We start from the raw sequence: 22,410 nt of genomic DNA, 5'->3' as shown, positions 1-22,410 counted from the left end.
TAAACTGAGGGGCCCAGAACTGAACACAGGACTCAAGGTGTGGCCTAACCAGTGCAGGGTACAGGGCACAATGACTTCCCTGCTCCTGCTGGCCACACCATTCTTAATGCAGGCCAGGATGCCCTTGGCCTTCTTGGCCACCTGGGCACACTGCTGGCTCATATTCAGGCAGCTGTCAATCATCACCCCCAGGTCCCTCTCTTTTTGGCAGCTCTCAGCCACTCTGTCCCCAGCCTGTAGCACTGCCTGGGGTTGCTGTGGCCAAAGTGCAGCACCTGGCACTTGGATTTGTTGAATGTCATCCTGTTGGACTCTGCCCATGAGGACTCTCCTCAAGGTCTGTTACAAATAAGCATGCAAACCCCTGTAGGGAGCAGAGAGCCCCTGTGTGGGTCTGGGATCTGTGGCTCTCCTCCCTCTGCAGAGGCACTTTGCATAAGGGTGTCCAGTGACAGGACAAGGGGGAATGGTTGGAAGCTGCAGGAGGGTAGGGTTAGACTGGAGTTTAGGAAGAAGTTCTTCAGTATGAGGGTGGTGAGACTCTGGAATAGGTTGCCCAGGGGGGTTGTGGATGCCCTCTCCCTGGAGATATTTAAGGCCAGATTGAGCAACCAATTCTAGTTGAGAGGCATCCCTTCCCATGGCAGGGGTGGATGATCTCTGAGTTCCCTTCCAACCTAAGCCATTTTATGGTTTCTGTGCTTGCTTGGGGAGCTACAACTGGTCTGCAGATACTCCTCAGTGCAACTCAGCAGCTTGCTGTTGCTTTTTGAGGTGCTTGAGCCTAGTTATGAAATCTGTGTGAAACCCACTATGCTCAGCTGGAGGAGCTTCCATGACTGGAGCACAGAGGGAGAGTTGGGTGAGCATAAACTTGGAGAAGGCCTCTTGATCCAGGGCGGTGTTTCAGCTGCGTTTCTGACTCTGCAGCAGGTGTGTTGCTGCATGTCCACATCCCACACTTGCTGTGTGGCTCTGCTGAAAAACCTGAACTTCAGTGAGCAAAACTTTCTAAACTCAGCCTGCTGTGCACTTCCTGGAGAGCTGCAGGTGAATGTGTGCCCTGTCCTGGCTGGCAGAAGCTCTTGTGAATAAGGAATGGGGTACACCTGAAGCTCCATTGTGTTCTCTCCCAAGGTGACCTCATTTTTGCTGCCCTAGTCACCTACTTGGGTCTCCCCTGAACTTTGCAGAGCTGCAGGGAAAAGCAGGAGTCTGCACTAAAAGGCCTTTGTGCTCTTGCTGCCTTTGTAACTCCTGTGTCTGATCTCTCAGAACTTTGTTCAGCAAACAAAAGCTTGGCTTATTTTCCAGGTGCAATGGTCAAGCTGCAACATTTTCTCCACCCAGGACCACGCTGCAGCTGCTATTGCAAAAGCTGGCATCCCTGGTAAGTGTCTCATGTTCTGCTTTGGCTCTGAGTTGTTGGGGGGTGCTGCCTGCTCCAGCTAAAGCAAACTGTGTCCAAACCAAGCTCTTCTGAACGAGCTGCAGGATAGGGATAGCCTGTCCAAAGCAGTGATTGTTACAAAAGAGGACATTTGGTTCAAGCTGCATTGCATCAGCCTAGGCACAGCACTCCTGACAATGGCTGATGTGAGGCTGTGAAAGAGCCTGCCTGGATGTCACCAGCTTTGTGCCTGGGCATTGAGGGGATTGAATTGGCTGAGTAGTTAAATAGCTTGGTGTGGAGGTGTGGGGAGGTGTTTGGTGCTTTTCAGCAAGCCTGCTACTAAATAGGGGTCAGGGCAAGGCTGTCAGTTCCACTGGGCTCTGTTGCACTGACAGGGTCAGTACTCAAGCTGTTTTTAGGCTAGAGTTAGGCCAGCTGTGGTGCTTAATGTTCCTGGAGTGGTTCATCAGGATGCTGCTGGTTTGTTATTGTCACCCTTGACTAAAGAGCAATTCCTTATGGCTCACTGTGGATATATGAAGCTGTTGCTGTGTTACTCAGCTTAAGGACAGAGTCCTTATGGCTCTGGGCTGGGAACTGTGGCCTGAGCCTGGCTGTTGGCAGAGGCTAAATCTGGTTTCTGACACCTTTGGGATGCCATTTTGTTACAATGGGCTATTGCCAAAAGCCTTTCCCTAGCTGTGGTCCATTCTAAGGTAACAGAAGAAAGTGGTCCCTTTATCAGCTCCTTCGGTGTTCCTGGCTGCAGGCATCTCTGCCTCTCCTCATCTCTGCCGTGTGATGTCAAAGGACCTGGTGGCCCTCTAGATCTGATCTTAGGATATTGCCTTCCTTGCTGCTCTCAACACCCAGAACTCAACTGAGGAGCAGTTTGCAGGTGAAGTGTTTGACCTCTGCTCTTGGCAGGCTCCTTTTGGTAATGTTACACTTTGTGTGTTTACAAGACCCTGGAGGAATGCTGACTGTGTTCTTTAATTACTGTTTTCTGGATACAGTGAGGTAGTAAAGAACATTTCTTCAGCAAGGGCAATTGCATCATTGCCTCCTGGTGGCTCAAGGTTAGTTTTCTGTGCAAACAAAGAAAAGGTCACAGTTTAGCCAATATTGGGGTGTGAGAGCACTGTGCCTGACCACAGAATCACAGAAACACTCAGGCTGGTAAAGACCTTCAAGATCACCAAGTCCAGCCCATAAACCTAGTCTGCAAGGGTCACCCCTAAACCATAGCCCCAAGCACCACATCCAAACCATGTCCAAGGTGGTGACTCCACCACCTCCCTGGGCAGCCTGTGCCAGTGCCTGATCACTCTTGCCATGGAAAATTCTTCCTACTGTCCAGTCTAAACCTCCCCAGTCACAGCCTAAGGCCATTCCCTCTTGTTCTATCACTAATTACCTGTGAGAAGAGACCAGCACCAACCTCTCCACAGCCTCCTTTCAGCAATGAGGTCTCCCCTCAGCCTCCTCTGTTTCACACTAACCATCCCCAGCTCCTTCAGTTGCTCTTCACCAGATTTCTTCTCCAGGCCCTTCCCAGCTTCCTTGCCCTCCTCTGCCCTGGCTCCAGCACCTCCACATCTCTCTTGGACTGAGGTGCCCGAAACTGGACACAACACTCCAGGTGTGGCCTCCCCAGAGCTGAGTCCCAGGGGACAATCCCCTCCCTGCTCCTGCTGGACACAGCATTGCTGATCCCAGCCAGGAGGCCTTTGGCTTTCTTGGCCACCTGGGTACACTGCTGGTTCCTTTTCAGCTGCTTGTCCATCAGCACCCCCAGGTCCCTCTCTGCCAGGCAGTTTCCAGCTACACTTCCTCAAGCCTGGAGCATTGCTTGGGGTTGTTGTGCCCCAAGTGCAGGACCTGGCACTTGGCCTCGCTGAAGCTCCTCCTGGTAGCATTGGCCATGGATCCAACCTATCCAAGCTCCTCTGTAGAGCCTCCCTACCCTGGTGCAGATCAACACTGCCACCCAGCTTGGTGTCATCTTCAAACTCACTGCTGACACATGCTGTCAAGATCATGAAAAGGTGTTCCAGCCTTCTGATCACTTTTGTGGTCCTCCTCTGGACCTGCTCCAGTAAGTTCCCATCTTCCCTGTGCTGATTTCAGAGCTGGATGCAGTACACCAGATGGGGCCTGACCAGAGTGGCAGAATGACTCCCCTTGACCTGCTGGTCACACTTCTTTTGATGCAGCCCAGGGTGCAGTTGGCTTTCTGGGCTGCAAATGCACATTGCCACTTGTGACTGACTGCCAGCTGGGTTTAACTCCATTTGCCACCACTTTGTGGTCCCTTTTACCCAGCCACTGCTGTATCCAGCAGATATTTGTTTGAATGGCTGAGTGCAGCTGAGGCTCAAGTGCAGGATGAAGCCTGGAAAGGCTGGATGGCAGTGTCTGCAGCATGTTGCTGCTGATGGCAGATGAAATGGTAGGGAAATAGCTCCTGATGAGAGCAGACAGGGCCTGGCAGGTTGGATTTTAGTGCTGAGCCAGAGACTAGAACTTAAACTCAAACTTGCTGAAGAGTTTGTCAGCTGGTGCTTAGCTCATGCTAAAGTTTAGTTCTTTTCTGCTGTGCCAGGGAAAGCTGTGACTCTATCAGTCTATCCAGTGGCTAATTGCTGGTGCTGTAGGGTGTGTTAGGGGACAACTGGGTGTTGTGAAGTCTGCTTTAGGTAGCTTTGCTTTCTCTCTCTTAATATTGGAAAAAAAGAACAGTGCAGTCTCAGATTTTCACCTCTTCTCCCTCTTAACGTTGCAAAATGGTGAAATGAGTGAAGTCTCAAATGTTAGCCAGATTTGTAGCCTGGAACAGGAGGGAAAGTGGTTTCACTTCTCATTTTGATCATTTTTTTTCCCAGTGCAAATGTCCTCCCTGGCCTGCAGGCACAGGAAATCACCTGTGTCAGCTCTGCTGCTGAGAGCTGCTGATGAAATCTGCCTTTGGCTGCTTTGCTACATGCTGAGTAAAGCTGATTGTGTCTGTTTGTTCCTGTGTAGTGTTTGCCTGGAAAGGGGAGACAGATGAGGAGTACTTGTGGTGCATTGAGCAGACCCTGTACTTCAAGGATGGGCAGCCTCTCAACATGATCTTGGATGATGGTGGAGACCTTACCAACCTGGTTCATACCAAATACCCACAGCTCTTGAAAGGTGACTTGCATTTTCTCTTTTGTCAGGCACAGCTCCGCTTGGGAGGCTGCTTAGGCAGTCTGCTCCTGTGGGAATTCCCTGCTTGTGTGGCAGGGGTGGGAGAAGAGGCACAGGCATGTGCAAACAAGCTGTGAAAATTGTTTGTAGCCTAAAACCAGAATCTCCTACCTGGGGGATCTGCTGCCATCTCTGTTCTGTGTGGTGTATAAGCTACAGGCAGCTGCCCTGGCTGTCTTTCACAGTGCCTGGGAGGGGCCACTGGTACTGCTGACTTGCAAAGCTTCCAGGGAATGGACTGTATTTTACAACTGCTTAATGTTTCATGGGCTCACAGAATGGTATAGCTGGGAAGAGGCTGTGAAGATCACCTGGTTCCAAGCCCCTGCCATGGGCAGGGACACTTCCCAGTAGCCCAGGTTCCTCAAGGCTCCATCCAACCCAGCCTTGAACACCTCCAGGAAGGGGGCAACTACAACCTTTCTGGGCAATGTCTGCTTGCAATTACTAGTTTAATATTATGCTTTTCCTTCCCCATCTTTTTAATGCACCTCCAGATGAAGTCATGACACCCTGTAGCCCTTCTTGGTGAGGGAGCTGCTTTCTGCCTTACATCAACTACAAGGCATTCAGTTTGTCAGAGAAGCTGCTGGTAGTCAGGGCTGAGACTCTTGCTCTGATTCATTATTTTCAGTGTAAGTTAGTGAAAGTGAAAACAGGTCAGTGTGGTGTTGCTAGTAAAGATTGATCTGGAGGGGATTTGACATGACCTGCAGCAGCAGGCAGGTCTGTGTGGCAAGTATGACAGGGCCTCTGTAGCTCTGCCAGTGTCCATTGTGTGTGCTGCTGGGCAAGCTTTCTGGGCTAAGGACAAAGAGAATCACAGGGTTGTTTGGAAAAGCCCTCTGAGGTTATCCAGCCCAACCTTCAACCCAACCCCACCAAGGCTGTCAAACCATGGCCCCAAGTGCCACGGCCACATGTTTCTGGAACACTTCCAGGGGTAGGGACTCCACCTCCCTGGGCAGCCTGTGCCAATCCCTGACCACTCTTGCAGCAAAGGTGTTTCCTCATCTCCAACCCAAACCTCCCTGGCACACAGTATAACTAACTAAGGTTGGAAGAGACCTCGAGGATCATCGAGTCCAACAATTTCAGGCTGTTTCCTCAACCGGTCCCAGGGAGAAGAGAGCAATACCAGCCTCACTCCAGCATCCTTTCAGGAAGCTGTAGAGGGCAATGAGGTCTCCCCTCAGCCTCCTCTTCTCCAGACTAAACAACCCCAGCTCCCTCAGCTGCTCCTCACCAGCCCTGTTCTCCAGACCCTTTCCCAGCTTTCTTGTCCACCTCTGGAGATGCTCCAGCCCCTCAATGTCCTTGTAGTGAGGGGCCCAAAAGTGAAGGTTAGATTAGAGTGAGGTCTCTCCTAGTCTAAAGCTGCTCTCTTCCATTTTTCTAAAGAATATTTTATCATAGATCACTGAATCACAGAATGGGAGGGGTTGGAAAGGTCATCTAGAGATCAAATCCAACCCCCTACCAAAGCAGGGTCACCTAAGGGCAGGCCACACAAGGATGCATGCAGGTGGTGTTTGAAAGCCCTCAGAGAAGGAGACTCAACCTCTCTGGGCAGCCTGCTGCAGGGCTCCAGCACCCTCACAGCAAAGATGTTTCCCCTCGTGTCGAGGTAGAACCTCCTGGGTTTCAGTTTGTGTCCATTGTCCCTTGTCCTATCACAGGGCATCATTGCAAAGAGCCTGGCTCTGTTCTCCTGACAGTCACCCTACAGATATTTGTGGACGTTGAGATCCCCTCTCAGCCTTCTCTTTGCCAGACTAAACAGCCTCAGGTCTCTCAGCCTTTCCTCAGAGGAGAAATGTTCCAGTCCCTCAGTCATCCTTGTAGCTCTCTGCTGTATTCTCTCCAGCAGATCCCTGTCTTTTGAACTGGGGAGCCCAGAACTGGACACAGTGTTCCAGGTGGGGTCTCCTAGGGCAGAGTAGAGGAGGAGGAGAACCTCCAGAGGCCTCCTAGATACTTTCTTGGTGCACCCCAGGGTGCCATTTGCCCTCTTGGATGCACCTGTGGCCTCTTTTAATTGTCTTGTAGGGGAAGAAGCTGGTTTGAAGTTTCAAACTACTGCCTTGGGGACCCAAGTGAGGGTTCTCCTCTCATCTCTGCTTCCTGCACAGGGTTTCTTTAAATTGGGCCTCTGTTAGATCCTTCTTCCAGCAGCTTGGTGTGTTGGTTTGCAGCAGCCAAGGATGATTCACCAACTAAGGTGAATCCTTTTACTGTCTCCACAGGAATTAGAGGTATTTCAGAAGAAACAACCACTGGAGTTCACAACCTGTACAAGATGAAGGCCAATGGGACTCTGAAAGTGCCAGCCATCAATGTTAATGACTCTGTCACCAAGGTAATGCAAGTGGAGCCCTTCTGTTACGTTCTGCTGTCTGACCAGTTTGGGGTTGGGATGTTGGCATTCCCATTCAGATGTTCTTTCTCTTGACTTGGGACTGATCAGTTATCCACAGTATCCTTGAAATGGGCCCAGGATGGGAAAAGCCATTGTATTAGTCTGCTTTCAGAAGTGCAAGGGGTTTTTTTGTATGTAAGGACATCCATTCTTCTGCCTTTTCATGATGTGAAGACACCTTGGGGATTCATGGCTCCTGAGGTGCACTCAGTTCCTGTGCCAAGGGGCATGCCCTCACTCTGAGGAGTTCAAATTCCAGAGGTAGGTGGCAAGTACTAGCTGGAAAGGTGGCATCCTGGGCTGCAGGGAAAGTGTGGTGTGATGGGTTGAGGCAAACCTCCTCCCCACCCTGGGCAGAAATAATGACTCAGACAAACGGATTGCAAAAGTGATGGAAGGTTTAAATGGAAAGCAGTGAGTGTGTACAGAGAGCCAGAAGCACAGTGACAAAAGAGATCCCAAAGCAGACCCAGAAACATCCCATCCCCACCTGGGGGTACACCCAAGACCCCCAGGGCTCCTTCTTCCCCCCCTTCTCCCACTCCACTGCTAGGCTAGTCTCAGCTGGCCAGATCTGAGACTGCCCATCCCCCCTGGCCTTGACCCTAGCCAGGCCCAAGGCTGGGAGATGTCTCCCCCAGGTTTACTGGGTGATGGAGGGGGAAGAAAGAGGAAGTGCCAGACCCCACACTGGGTCTTATAGTGGTGCAGAGAATTCTGGTAGGCAATACCTAGTTTCCTGTGTCTGCCCACTGGGCTGGACCTCTGGACACAGGAAGCACCCCCTGTAGCAGAGGGTACCCAGCCCAAACTGCTACATGTGGCCAGCAGGCTGAGAGGTGATTCTGCCCCTCTGCTCTGGTGAGACCTCACCTGCAGTGCTGTGCCAGCTCTGGGGCCCAACACAAGAGAGACATGGACCTGCTGGAGTGGATCCAGAGGAGGACACACAGATGATCAGAGGGCTGAAACACCTCTCCTACAAGGACAAGCTGGGAGAGGTGAGGCTGTTCATTCTTGAGAAGACTCCAGGGAGACCTTAGAGATACATCTCAGTATCTGAAGGATACCTACAGGATGGCTGGGGAGGGACTGTTCAGAAGGGCTTGGAGTGATAGGATGAGCTGCAATGTTTGAAACAGGAGCAGGAGAGATTTAGGTTGGACATCAGGAGGAAGCTCTTCATGATGAGAGGGGTGAAATAATGGAACAAGTTGCCCAGGGATGTCTTTGAGGCCCCATCCCTGGAGTCATTCAAGATCAGATTTGATGTGGCCCTGAGCAGCTTGCTGTAGTTGGAGTTGCCCCTGTTACCTGCAAGGGGGTTGGACTAGGTGACCTTTGAGGGCCCCTTCCAACTTGATGGAATTGTCTTCTCACAGGTAGTGACACAACAGGAGGGAGTGGCCTCAAGCTGTGTCTGGGGAGGTTCAGACTGGACATTAGGGAAAAAATTTTCATGGCAAGAGTGCTCAGGGATTGGAATATGCTGCCCAGGGAGGTGGTGGAGTCACCAGCCCTGGATGTGTTCAGAGGTTGTATGGATGTGGTGCTTGAGGATATGGTTTAGGAGTGACCCTTGCAGATCAGGGTTATTGGTTGGACTTGCTGATCCTGAGGGTCTTTTCCAACCTGAATGTTTTCTGTGATTCTGTGAAAAGTGACACCTCCATGGGCTGTGGCTGGTAAAGGTTGATTGATCTGATCAGCCCAGATGTTTTAGAATAGAATAAACCAGGTTGGAAGGGACCTTCAAGGTCATTGTGTTGAATCTATCAACTAATCCAACACCACCTAATCAACTAACCCATGGCACCAAGCACCCTATGAAGTCTCCTCCTGAACACCTCCAGTGATGGTGACTCCACCACCTCCCTGGGTAGCACATCCCAATGGGCAATCACTCTCTCTGTGTAAAACTTCTTCCTAACATCCAGCCTAAACCTCCCCTGGTGCAGCCTGAGACTGTGTCCTCTTGTTCTGGTGCTGGCTGCCTGGGAGAAGAGACCAACCTTTGCCTGGCTCCAACCTCCCTTCAGGGAGTTGGAGAGAGCAAGAAGGTCTCCCCTGAGCCTTCTCCTCTCCAGGCTAAGCAGCCCCAGCTCCCTCAGCCTCTCCTCACAGGGCTGTGTTCCAAACCCCTCACCAACTTTGTTGCCCTTCTCTGGACACCTTCCAGCAAGTCAACCTCCTTCCTAAACTGAGGGGCCCAGAACTGGACACAGGACTCGAGGTGTGGCCTAACCAGTGCAGTGTACAGGGGCAGAATGACCTCCCTGCTCCTGCTGGCCACACTCTTCCTGATGCAGGCCAGGATGCCATTGGCCCTCTTGGCTGCCTGGGCACACTGCAGGCTCATGTTTAGCCTACCATCGACCAGCACCCCCAGGTCCCTCTCTGCCTGGCTGCCCTCAGCCACTCTGACCCCAGCATGTAGCTCTGCCTGGGGTTGTTGTGGCCAGTGTGCAGAACCTGGCACTTGGATGTGTTCAGTCTCATGCCCTTGGACTCTGCCCATCTGTCCAGCCTGTTGAGGTCCCTTTGCAAGGCCCTTCTACCCTCCAGCAGCCTAGTTTTAAGCCTAGTTGGTAAATCTGGTTCAAATTCCTATCCTAACAGTGTCCCCTTGGGCATGGCAGCTCTCACTGACTGGCCTGATTCCTCTGCAGTCTGCTATCTGAAGAGTGTTTCCTCTCACCTCAGAGATCCACCTGCCACCTTCATTTCATAGCTAGTAGGCAGGAATCCAGCTTTTCTGGGAACAGGCTTTTTCCTTTGCAACCTTTTCACCCAGACTTGTGCCTCCTGCAGGATAACTTAATGCTGTTAGGAAACTTAGAAATTCAGATGTTTGGGGAAAAAAGCCTCTTGGGTGCATTTGGGTTGTGCTGATCTCATTCACTTCATTCCAGTGCCAAACAAGTGCTGATGTGCAAGCACTCCTTGGTGTTTGTGTAGTAGAAGACTTGTGCTAACCACAGATCTTCAGGAAGACATGCAGCTGAGCTGGCAGAGTCAGTTGGTTTGGGGTTAGTGTTTGAAGACAGAAGGCAGGCAGCATCCAGTTCTGTTCTTCCCTCCTGCCACTCAGCTGTGGTGGGGTGGGATGGATGTTTGCATCCAACACTCTGCTACCTTGCTCACAGGCATCTCTAAGGCTTTGCTGGCAACTGGGAGATTTGATGAGGAGGAATCAAATCTGACTGTGCTTTTTTCTTCCAGAAGAAGACTTAGACTGCAAGGGAAATCTGCTGGAGGGCTAGAAAAGAGGATTACTGACTGATGCTACCTTGGGAGTTTGAAGGGTTGCTAACAAACTTCCTGCACTATTAGTGGCAGATGTGCCTGTTGTGAGGGTTAGAGGCAATGAGTCAGGAGCTTCCTCATGCCTTAGTCCTTGGCCCCTTTCTGAGGCTGGAAGCATTATGCCACTCCACCTCCTGACTTGCTCAGGTAGTGCATTGGAGGCAGAGCTGCAACATTTCTATATATGGGCTTTGCTTTTTGGGGTTTAGTTACAGTTGTAAGCTGCAGCCTGAGCACCAAAGTATAACATCACCTCACACATGCTAGATGGCACCAAGCAGACCTGCAAGGCAGGTCCTCTTTGAAACCTCTGCTCCTACTCACACCTAGGTGTCCAGGCTTAAAGCTGCTTATGATAAGCAAAGACAAGAGTGATTGGTGCCCTAAGGCTGTGGAAGGCCCTAGGAGGAGATCTTAGCAATATTTACAAACATCAGAAGGGTGGTGTCAAGAAGAGGCCAGGCTCTTTTCAGTGCTGCCCTGTGGTGAGACAAGGGGCAATGGACACAAACTAGACCCCACTTCAACATGAGGAGGAACTTTTGGTGTGAGGGTGCTGGAACCCTGGAGCAGGCTGCCCAAAGAGGTTGTGGAGTCTCCTTCTCTGGAGACATTCAAAACCCACCTGGCTGTGTTCCTGTGTGACCTGCCCTAGGTGATCCTGCTTTGGCAGAAGGCTTGGGCTTGATCCCCAGAAGTCCTTTCCAGCCCCTAACGTTCTGTGGAAAGCCCAAAAAGCTTGAACAGGCATTGAGAGCAGAATTTTGCTGTGAGTGGTGCTGAGTTCTTTTTACCCCACTGCCTTGGGAAGCACAGCAAATTTTGGTAGCCAGGCCTCTTGAAATTCCTTACTGCTGTGACTCTTCCAGTAACCAAATATGTTTGTACAGTCCATCCTCCTGATCAAAAAAGAAGATCTAAGGAGGAAATGCAGCATCACAAAAATCTGTGCAGAAATGTTTGAGTTTAGGAAGGTGTTCAAGTGGAGAACTTTGATATCTGACCTAGCAGGGGAATTCTGATTTGGAGGTCTGGCTGTTCAGCTTGTGTTACTGTTACAGCAGGAGGATGCTGTGTGATGGGACATTAAGAGATCTGATTACTGGAGGTGTCCCTGCTCACTGCAGGGGGGTTGGGCAAGATGACCTTTGAGAATCCTGGACAAGCTGGAGAGGTGACCCAGGTGAACCTCATGAAGTTTAACAGGAGCACGTGCAAGGTGCGGCACCTGGGCTGGAGCAATCCTCACTACCAATACAGCCTGGGGGAGGAGATGATAGAAAGCAGCCCTGAGGAAAAGGGCTTGAGGATGCTGATGGAAGAGAAGCTGGCCAGGAGCAGGCAGTGTGAGCTTGCAGCACAGAAGGCAAATCACATCCTGGGCTGCATCCAAGGCAGCATTGCCAACAGAGCCAGAGAGGTGATTCTGCCACTTTGCTTGGCTCTGGTGAGACCTCACCAGAGTGGAGTCAGGAGGGAGTATCATAGTATCATTCAGGGTTGGAAGGGACCACAAGGATCATCTAGTTCCAACTCCCCTGCCATGGGCAGGGACACCCCACACTAGATCAGCCTGGCCAGAGCCTCATCCAGCCTGGGCTTAAACATCTCCAGGGACAGGGCCTCGACCACCTCCCTGGACAACCCATTCCAGGGCTTCACCACTCTCATGGGGAAGAACTTCCTCCTCACCTCCAGCCTGAATCTCCCCACCTCCAGCTTCTTTCCATTCCCCCTAGTCCTATCACTGCCTGAGATCCTGAGCAGTCCCTCCCCAGCCTTCCTGTAGGCCCCCTTCAGATACTGGAAGGCCACAATGAGGTCACCTGGGAGCCTTCTCTTCTGCAGACTGAACAGCCCCAACTCCTTCAGTCTGTCCTCCCAGGAGAGGTGCTCCAGCCCTCTGCTCATCCTTGTGGCCCTTCTCTGGACACCTTCCAGCACCTCCACATCCCTCTTGTAATAGGGGCTCCAGAACTGGAGGCAGTACTCCAGGTGGGGTCTCCCCAGAGCTGAGCAGAGGGGGAGAATCACCTCCCTTGCACTGCTGGCCACACTTCTCCTGATGCAGCCCGGGCTCTGACTGGCTTTGCGGGCTGCAAAGAATCACCTCCCTTGAGCTGCCTTTTATCAGGGGTGTGCTGAAGCCTGTATCTGGTGTAACTCTACAGACTGAAACTGGATAAACATCAAAGCAGGTGATCATCTTCCCATCCCTCATTGTGGGAACAGCGTTCAGCCGGCTGGCAGCCTCCTGGCCTGTTGCACTGGCGCAGAAGTCCATCTTCTTTCTCTAAGGGATTTTTTTGCTTGAGTGACTTTGATCTGTTGTGAAACTCTCTTCCTTTTTCTTCCTCAGAGCAAGTTTGATAACCTGTATGGCTGCAGAGAGTCCCTGATTGATGGCATCAAGCGTGCTACAGACGTGATGATCGCCGGCAAGGTGGCGGTGGTGGCAGGTTATGGGGACGTGGGCAAGGGCTGCGCTCAGGCCCTGCGCAGCTTTGGAGCCAGAGTCATCATCACTGAGATTGACCCTATCAATGCCTTGCAGGCAGCCATGGAAGGTGAGAACTGGGGACATGTTGTTGGGAGCAGTTGTTGATCAGTTAGAGGGCAGAAGGGCTCTGCAGAGGGACCTCGACTGACTGGACAGCTGGGCAGAGCCCAACAGGATGGCATTCAACAAGTCCAAGTGCCAGGGGCTGCACTTTGGCCACAACAACCCCAGGCAGAGCTACAGGCTGGGGAGAGAGTGGCTGGAGAGCTGCCAAACAGAAAGGGACCTGGGGGTGCTGACTGACAGCTAGCTAAACATGAGCCAGCAGTGTGCCCAGGTGGCCAAGAAGGCCAAGGGCAGCTTGGCCTGTACCAGGAAGAGTGTGGCCAGCAGGAGCAGGGAAGTCATTGTGCCCTGTACTCTGCACTGGTTAGGCCACACCTTGAGTCCTGTGTCCAGTTCTGGGCCCTTCAGTTTAAGAAGGACACTGAGAGACTTGAAGGTGTCCAGAGAAGGGCAACAAGGCTGGGGAGGAGTCTGGAGCACAGCCCTGTGAGGAGAGGCTGAGGGAGCTGAGGTTGCTTAGCCTGGAGAAGAGGAGGCTCAGGGGAGACCTTGCTGTCTGCAACTACCTGAAGGGGGATTGTAGCCAGGAGGGAGTTAGTCTCTTCTCTCAGGCAACCAGCACCAGAACAAGAGGACACAGTCTCAAGCTGTGCCAGGGGAGGTTTAGGCTGGAGGTGAGGAGAAAGTTCTTCCCAGAGAGCGTTGTTATCCATTGGAATGTGCTGCCCAGGGAGGTGGTGGAGTCCCCATCCCTGGAGGTGTTCAAGAGGGGCTTGGATGTGGCACTTGGTGCCATGGTTTAGTCATGAGGTCTGGGGTGACAGGTTGGACTTGATGATCTTTGAGGTCTCTTCCAACCTTGGTGATACTTTGATACTGTGATACATGCAGAAACTCTCACATCTGATGGGGTCTCTGCCTGTCAGTGTAGAGCAATCAATGATTGAGGCTGTTCAGCCTGGAGAAGAGAAGGCTCCAGAAAGACCTTAGAGCTGCTTTTCAATATCTGAAGGGGCTCTGCAGGAAGGCTGGGGGAGGACTGTTCAGAAGGGCTTGGAGTGATAGGATGAGGGGCAATGAGGGGAGATTTAGGTTGGACATAAGGAAGAAGCTCTTTCCCCTGAGTGAAATACTGGAAGAGGCTGCCCAGGGATATGGTTGAGGCCCTGTCCCTGGAAGCACAGACTTGATGTGGCCCTGTGCAGCCTGATCTAGTTGGAGGTGTCCCTGCTGACTTCAGGAGATTGATCAAAGATGACCTTTGAAGGTCCCTTCCAACCCAATGCATTCTGTGATGAATTTTGGGAGCTGGCCAGGTGAGTTTCAGCCCTGTGCCTGCTGAGGCAGCAATGACTCTAGCTTAGCTGCAAGAATTCTTTCCTTAGAGTTAGGGAAGGAGTTTATCAGTACAGGCCATGAAGATGTCTTTAGAGTTAAGAATATTGGTGAGGCCTCCATGGCATAATGCTGTATGGCATAATGCTGTATGCCTAACCTGGGATAAATTCATTATCTTGTGGAACTCTGACATCCACTGTGGGTTAAGACCCCACAGTAAACCAGGCTTTACCTTGCTTTTGGAGAGCAAACCCATGCTCTGCCTTCCCTGCTGTGCTCACAGCATGCTCTGGAAGCTGTGTTCTTTCTCTCCTGTGGGTGCCTCATGTAACTGTTTCCTGGCACCAGTTTATCCCATTTCTGTTCATAGCTGTCTGGAACCTGCAGGCATTGTAGGTGCACTTGCCCTGGCAAACTTGACCCCCTACAGTCTGAGTGCTGTGCTAGATGCTATAGCTCTGGACAGAAGGGCCTGAATGTACAGATCTGCAGACTGGAAAGAGCACAGAAATCTCTGTCCCTCACCTCTGTGCATGTTTAGTAAGAGAAGGATGCTCACTGCAGAATCACAGAATGGCAGGAGCTGGAAGGGGCCTCTGGGGGTCAAGTCCAACTTCCCCGCTAGAGCAGGTTCACTAAGAGCAGGTTGCCCAGGACTGAATCCAGGCAGGTTTGAAATGACTGCAAAGACTCCACTACCTCTCTGGACAACCTGTTCCAATGGTCCATTACCCTTCAGTGACAGAAGCTCCTCCTCATGTTTAGATGGAACCTCCTATGTTCAAATTTGTGGTGGTTATCATCTCTTCCAGTCACTGGGCACCACTGAAGAAAGTCTGGCCCCACCCTCCCTAGGAAGGCACAGACTTCATCTTCAGTCTTCCTCTCTGCTTTTCTACTTCTGCTCTTGCATCCCAGTTTTTAGTAAGTGCTGGTAGTTGGGTAGAGCAACTTTTCTTTCTCTTTTCAGGTTATGAAGTTACAACCATGGAGGAGGCCTGCAAGGAAGGCAATATCTTTGTTACCACCACTGGCTGCACTGACATTGTTCAGGGCAGGTATGGTCTGGCTGCTTTGCTTTAGTGACAGAAAGTACAGTTAGATAAGTTGTGGTTAAAGGGGAGGGGGAAAATAGTCAGCAGTGTGGTGAGAGTGTCCTGGACCTCACACAGTGGTGGTCACACAGTATCTCATTTCTGCACATCAGCATTGTAGTCTACCTAGACTGCAGCAAGGCCTTTGACACTGTCCCCTATAGCAAACTCCTGGCCAAGCTGTCAGCCCATGGCTTGGACAGGAGCACACTGCAATGGGTTAGGAACTGGCTGGAGGCTGAGCCCAGAGAGTGGTGGTGAATGGTGCCACAGCCAGCTGGCAGCCAGGCACCAGTGGTGTGCCCCAAGGATCAGTGCTGGGCCCCATGCTCTTTAACATCTTTATTGATGATCTGGGTGAGGGCATTGAGTCCATCATCAGTAAATTTGTGGGTGACACCAAGCTGGGGGCAGGAGTTGATCTGCTGGAGGGTAGAGAGGCTCTGCAGAGGGACCTGGACAGGCTGGACAGATGGGCAGAGTCCAAGGGCAGGAGATTGAACACATCCAAGTGCCAGGTGCTGCACACTGGCCACAACAACCCCATGCAGTGCTACAGGCTGGGGTCAGAGTGGCTGAGAGCAGCCAGGCAGAGAGGGACCTGGGGGTGCTGGTTGATGGTAGGCTGAACATGAGCCTGCAGTGTGCCCAGGCAGCCAAGAGGGCCAATGGCATCCTGGCCTGCATCAGGAAGAGTGTGGCCAGCAGGAGCAGGGAGGTCATTCTGCCCCTGTACACTGCACTGGTTAGGCCACACCTCGAGTCCTGTGTCCAGTTCTGGGCCCCTCAGTTTAGGAAGGAGGTTGATTTGCTGGAAGGAGTCCAGAGAAGGGCAACGAAGTTGGTGAGGGGCTTGGAACACAGCCCTGTGAGGAGAGGCTGAGGGAGCTGGGGCTGCTTAGCCTGGAGAAGAGGAGACTCAGGGTTGACCTTATCACTCTCTACAACTACCTGAAGGGAGGTTGTAGCCAGGCAGAGGTTGGTCTCTTCTCCCAGGCAGCCAGCACCAGAACAAGAGGACACAGTCTCAGGCTGCACCAGGGGAGGTTCAGGCTGGAGGTCAGGAGGAAGTTTTACACAGAGAGAGTGATTGCCCATTGGAATGGGCTGCCTGGGGAGGTGGTGGAGTCACCATCAGTGGAGGTGTTCAGGAGGAGACTTGACAGGGTGCTTGGTGCCATGGGTTAGTTGATTAGGTGGTGTTGGATGATAGGTTGGACACAATGATCTTGAAGGTCTCTTCCAACCTGGTTTATTCTATTCTATTTAAATGAGAAATTGAGGCTTTGGTCTTTCAGTTTGGATGTTGTCATGCTGCAGTTGCTCCTGTCCATCTCATGCTGGAGAAAGAAAAGGTGTAGAAGGATAGACTGACTGCTGGAGAATGAGAGCATCAGTGCTAAATTCTGTGTTAGGACAGGTAAATGTGAGCAGAAGAGGAGGCAAATGAAAGTCAAAAGTAAGGGCTGATTCCATCAGTACCCACAGCAGGCTTGACACTAGCCTGTTCTCAAATGACCCTGCAGGTTTTGTTACTGCTACTTAGATCTCAGCTGAGAGCCCCTCCCCTGTACACAAACTCATTCCTGTCTTTGCCATTATCACAGCATGGTTTGGGTTGGAAGGGACCTTCAAGATCACCTAGTTCCAACCTCCCTGCTGTGGGCAGAGACACCTCCCACTTGCCCAGGTTGCTCATGGCCCCCTCCAGCCTGGCCTTAGAAAAATCACCCTCCCTGGAAGTGTTGGAGTTGTAGTGAAAGATCAGAGTAAGTGGGAGGAGGCAAGGCTGTTGGTCTCTGGAGACATCAAACTGCTGGAAACTAAAGTCACAAAGAAAACTTCCTTTTGTGTCAGAAAGCATAATTGTAGGTATTTCAGTGGTGGTGAAGGAAAATCGTTTCATTTTCCATACTGGGAAAATCTGAGCAAATGCTGAGAGCCCTGGGGCTGTTCAGTCTGGAGAGGAGAAGGCTGAGAGGGATCTGATCAATGTCTGTCAATATCTGAGGGCTGGGGGTCAGGAAGGAAGGGACAGGGACAGGATCTGCTCACTTGTGCCCTGGCATAGGACAAGGCACAATGGATGGAAGCTCCAGCACAGGAGGTTCCACCTCAACATGAGGAAGAACTTCTTCACTGTCACAGAGCAGTGGAACAGGCTGCTCAGAGGGGTTGTGGAGTCTCCTTGTCTGGAGCCTTTCCTGCCCTGTCTGGATGTGTTCCTGTGTGACCTGTGCTGGATTCTATGCTCCTGCTGTGGCAGGGGGATTGGACTGGAGATCTCCAGAGGTCCCTTCCAACCTCTGACATCCTTTGAACCTCTTAGATTCTTGGGAAGTGTCCAGTGTCCTTCCCTGCAAGCTTGAGAGCTTTTTGCAGTAGGCTCATGCCTGGAAGATTCAGACCCACACATCTTGAGACAGTAAAATGCAGCCAGTGAGCCCAGGCTTGTTTTCCCCTAGAGCAGAGCTAAGGACCAGAGCATCTTGTGCTGGAGAAATGTTTTGTGTGTTTATTGACTTTTGATCCAACTTCTTTTTTTGCAGGCACTTTGAGCAGATGAAGGATGATGCCATAGTGTGTAATATTGGCCATTTTGATGTTGAAGTTGATGCAAAGTGGCTGAATGAAAATGCAGTAGAGGCAGTGAACGTTAAACCTCAGGTGAGCCAGCCCTTGCACATGCTCTCCTGCTGGGGAGAAGCAAAGCTGTTCAGTGTCTGGTTCCAGAGAGGGGAAATTCTCTTCAGGTGTTCTGTTTCTGGCTTTTCTTGGCAGCCAGTGCTGCTCTGGGCTGATCAGAATGGAGATTCTGCTGTTCCCTGATTAACTTGGAGCCAGCTGCACGTTGTATTCTTGTCTTGGTATTGAGGCAGTTGGTTTCAGGCAGTGCCCAGGTGTGCAGCATGGTCTCTCATGAGAAGCACCTGGTGTGGATGCATCTTTCTCCTTCTCAAACAGGAGTCTACCCCTTAGGGTAGAGAATGAATTGCATCAAGTTCACTCCTTACAGGACATCTGCTTTGGTGCTAGGGATATGGTGAGGAGGTATGGAAGTGTGCTTGCTTTGAGAGCCCCCAGCTGAAAGCAATGTCACAGGTCAGTTTCATAAAGCAAGGTAGCTGCTGAATACAGAACAGGCCAGTAGGTACCATGTAGAACTGGAAAACCTAGGAACAAAGCCCATAGGTTGTCTGGTGGCTGATCTGAAGTTCCTCTTGGGAAGCTGCTTGCTCAGGTGTTGCTCTGCACCAGAACATTCTTGGTCCTGGAGCAGGCTGCCAGGGTTAGAGTGAAACTCAAAGGGATGTCTTAGGCATTCTGTTGAGGTTTGAATAAATCCATGTCTGTTTGCAAAGCTTTTTTGATGTGGAGATTGAAGCCTCAGGAAAGGCTCCCTGGAGCTCTGCCAAACTCAGACTTCTCTTCCAGACTTACTGGCTTCATTTTAGAGGCCTGTGTAGACCAGGAGTCTGTATGTGGGCAGACAAGGTGAGATGTTGTATCCTTGCTCACCTTGCGTTCTCACTGTGTTCATGTCAAGCTGTGGCTGTAGCTACATGGGAAGATAGGGATCTAAAATCCTCAGCTTTTCAGCTGGGCTCTGAAGCGGAGAAACAAAACTAAGTGTTTTGTAACACTAGGTTTTTCTGCAGGCCAAATTGAGGGAAAATATCACATGAAGTAAGCTAAGCATCAAGAAAAGTGTGTCCAGCAGGTCTTGGGAGGTTCTTCTCCCCCTCTACTCTGCCCTGGTGAGACCACACCTGGATTACTGTGTCCAGTTTTGAGCTCCCCAGTTCAAAAGAGACAGAGACCTGTTGGAGAGAGTCCAAGGGAGAGCCATGAGGATTAGGGGAACCTGAGCATCTCCCCTATGGAAAGAGACTGAGAGCCCTGGGGCTCTGGGGACTGGGGAAGAGAAGGCCGAGAGGGATCTGATCGATGTCTATCAATACCTGAGGGGTAGGGGTCAGGTGGAGGGGGCCAAGCTCTTTTGCGTGGTGCACAGTAATAAGGCAAGGACCAATGGACACAAACTGGAACCCAGGAGGTTCCACCTCAACATGAGGAGAAACTTCTTTGGTGTGAGGGTGCTGGAGCCCTGGAGCAGGCTGCCCAGGGAGGTTGTGGAGTCTCCTCCTTTGGAGACTTTCTAGACCCACCTGGATGCATTCCTGTGTGGACTGCCCTGGGTGATGCTGCTTTGGCAGGGGGGTTGGACTCAATCTCTCTAGGTCCCTTCTGACCTCTAATACACTGTGAAGCCTTGTCTGGCTTTGCTCTTCTAGCTACCTTGCAAAGAGGGAGTGTCCTTGCTGAGAGCAGGCTTCTGGGACAGGCTTTCTTCTTTGAGAGTACCACACCCCAGAACACATCTTGGATCTCAATCTGCCCTTCCATTTTTCATAACCCCCCTGTGGCTTACTGACCACCCACATCAAACCCTTACTAAGCAGCTGAGTCTTTCCAGTATACTGTTTGTTGTTGGGACACATTACATAGGCTCAACTAGGTCTGAAGTGAAACCCTCAGGTACTCACTAGCAAGTCTGCTCTTGCCCATGATCTTAGAGCAGAGCTGGCTTCACTCAACAGCTTTTGTCTTAGAGGAGGCTGGAGCTAGCTGCTTGCTTTCTAGAAGCTCAGGGTTTAAAACTAAAACTGGGACTGCTCAAAAAGGCTAAGCTGGATGTCAGGATGGTATTGCCCCTGTACTCAGCACTGGTTAGGCCACACCTTGAGTCCTGTGTCCAGTTCTGGGCCCCTCAGTTTAGGAAAGATGTTGAGATGCTGGAAGGTGTCCAGAGAAGGGCAACAAAGCTGGGGAGGGGTCTGGAGCACAGCCCTGTGAGGAGAGGCTGAGGGAGCTGGGGTTGCTTAGCCTGGAGAAGAGGAGGCTCAGGGGAGACCTTCTTGCTCTCTCCAACTCCCTGAAGGGAGGTTGTAGACAGGTGGGGGTTGGTCTCTTCTCCCAGCCAAGCAGCACCAGAACAAGAGGACACAGTCTCAGGCTGTGCCAGGGGAAGTTTAGGCTGGAGGTGAAGGGAAAGTTCTTCCCAGAGAGAGTTGTTAGCCATTGGGATGTGCTGCCCAGGGAGGTGGTGGAGTCACCGTCCCTGGAGGTGTTCAAGAGGCACTTGGTGCCATGGCTTAGTCATGAGGTCTGTGGTGACAGGTTGGACTTGATGATCTTTGAGGTCTCTTCCAACCTTGGTGATTCTGTGATTAGGGAGGATTTCTTTATTGAAGAGTGGCCAAGCATTGACACAGGCTGTCCAGGGAGGTGGTGGAGTCCCCATCTAGGGGGGTATTCAAGCAGCTGTAGGTATGGTGCTTCAGGATATGGTTTAGTGGGTGATGGTAGCTGGGTTATGGTTGGACTTGATGGTGTTTTCCAGCCTTAATGATTTCTCTGCCTGATTGCTGTGGTGGAGGAGCAGTTGAGCAGGAGAGGACTAGTACATATCCTAAAAACTTGTTTTGAAAGAGGAGGAGAGCTGAGACTGGGAGGTGAAATGTGGTGTTAGAGCCCCAAATTCCCCCCTCAAAACAAAAGGCCTTGAGTGGAAATCCACTGCAGTTGCTTAACTCTTCCAGGACATGCAGAAACAAGCTCTCAGGAGATATCCTCACACCCTGCATGGGAATTCATCTGCATGTGGTGAGACCTTTCTCAGGCAGCAGTATTGAGTCATTACAGTAGGTGATAGAATTGCTCTTACCCTGAAGGAAAGGAGATGACCAGTTTGCCACTTAGGCTGTTGCTGGCTTCTCAGTTTTGCTGCTCAGGTTCATCCAAAGGGACTCTTCTGTGGTCATATTCTCAACCTTGTGGGCACTTCAAGAGGAGATCAGTTGTGTTGAAGGTGTGAGATCTTGTACTAGAGATGTTTTCCTGATGCCAGTGTTCTGAGACCCTGTGTTTTGTAATACCAAGTACAAACTCTCTAGCTCCTCAAACCCTAACTAAGATTGGGCAGCATTTTCCCTGTGTCTTGAATCAAGGAGAGGAATCATTGAATGCATCAGGTTGGAAGGGACCTCAAGGATCATCCAGTTCCACCCCCCCTGCCATGGCCAGGGACACCCCACACTACAGCAGGTTGCTCAAGGCCTTATCTAGCCTGGCTTTGTACACTTTGATGGAGGAGGCTTCCACCACCTCCCTGGGCAACCGGTTCCTGAGCTGAAGACTTGGCTCTGTAGCCCACCTGAGAGTTCATTCTGTGTGCAGAGTTCTGTTGTTCCCAGCAGAGCTTTGAAACTTGAGTGAAGGACCATTCCTTTTGGCCCCCTGAGGGCAGAAGAGGAGGTTTTTGTACTGTAAAGCCTTACAAGTGGGAAGAGCTACAGGCTGAGCACTCTTCATGCTTCCCCTTGTGTTAGCTGCAAAGGCTCTGGGCTGTTGCAGGCAGAGGGTTTCCCTCTCCTCTCTCCACACCAGTTGCTACAATCAGGGCTGTGTGAACTGTGTTTGCCTGAAGCAGAGTGCTCCCCACCACAGCCATCTGCCTCAACATGCCTGTGGAAAAGCCAGAAGAACTGGATGGCTCTTGAAATATGAAATCAGAGGTGAAGGTGAATGTTGTGTAGAGTCCTGCCCCTGGGAAAGGACAACCTCAGGGGGCAGTACAGGTTGGGGACTGAGCTGTTGGAGAACAGTGGAGGGGAAAAGGACCTGGGGGTCCTGGTGGATGGGAGGTTGACCATGAGCCAGCAATGTGCTCTCGTGGCCAAGAAGGCCAAGGGCATTCTGGGGTGGATTAGAAGGGCTGTGGTTAGTAGGTGGAGAGAGGTTTTCCTCCCCCTCTACTCTGCCCTGGTGAGACCACATCTGGAATATTGTGTCCAGGTCTGGGCTCCTCAGTTCAAGAAGGACAGGAAGCTCCTAGAGAGAGTCTAGTGCAGAGCCACAAAGATGATGGAGTGGAACATCTTCCTTAGGAGGAGAGGCTGAGGGAGCTGAGGGCTCTGTAGCTTGGAGAGGAGGAGCCTGAGGGTGACCTCATTGCTGGGGATGAAGATGTGCAGGGTGAGTGCCCAGAGGCTGGAGC

The 22,410-nt window shown here is 51.4% G+C and overlaps 1 protein-coding gene across 1 annotated transcript in view; it reads left to right on the top strand.

The window, feature by feature from the left end:
- Positions 1 to 22,410, top strand: part of AHCY (adenosylhomocysteinase) — a 31,990-nt gene that overhangs the window by 5,106 nt on the left and 4,474 nt on the right. The window contains exons 3-8 of the mRNA XM_068149764.1: positions 1,315 to 1,390; positions 4,418 to 4,570; positions 6,874 to 6,986; positions 12,712 to 12,919; positions 15,227 to 15,314; positions 17,900 to 18,017. Coding sequence (XP_068005865.1) covers positions 1,315 to 1,390; positions 4,418 to 4,570; positions 6,874 to 6,986; positions 12,712 to 12,919; positions 15,227 to 15,314; positions 17,900 to 18,017 — 756 coding nt within the window. The remainder of the gene's footprint in view (positions 1 to 1,314; positions 1,391 to 4,417; positions 4,571 to 6,873; positions 6,987 to 12,711; positions 12,920 to 15,226; positions 15,315 to 17,899; positions 18,018 to 22,410) is intronic.

This window comes from Melanerpes formicivorus, unplaced genomic scaffold (genome assembly GCF_026170545.1).
Source record: "Melanerpes formicivorus ecotype bairdi unplaced genomic scaffold, bMelFor1.0.p_v2 SCAF_19, whole genome shotgun sequence".
Lineage (NCBI taxonomy): Eukaryota > Metazoa > Chordata > Aves > Piciformes > Picidae > Melanerpes > Melanerpes formicivorus.
The sequence above is the reverse complement of the archived record's forward strand: the minus strand, read 5'-3'. Positions and strand labels throughout refer to the sequence as shown.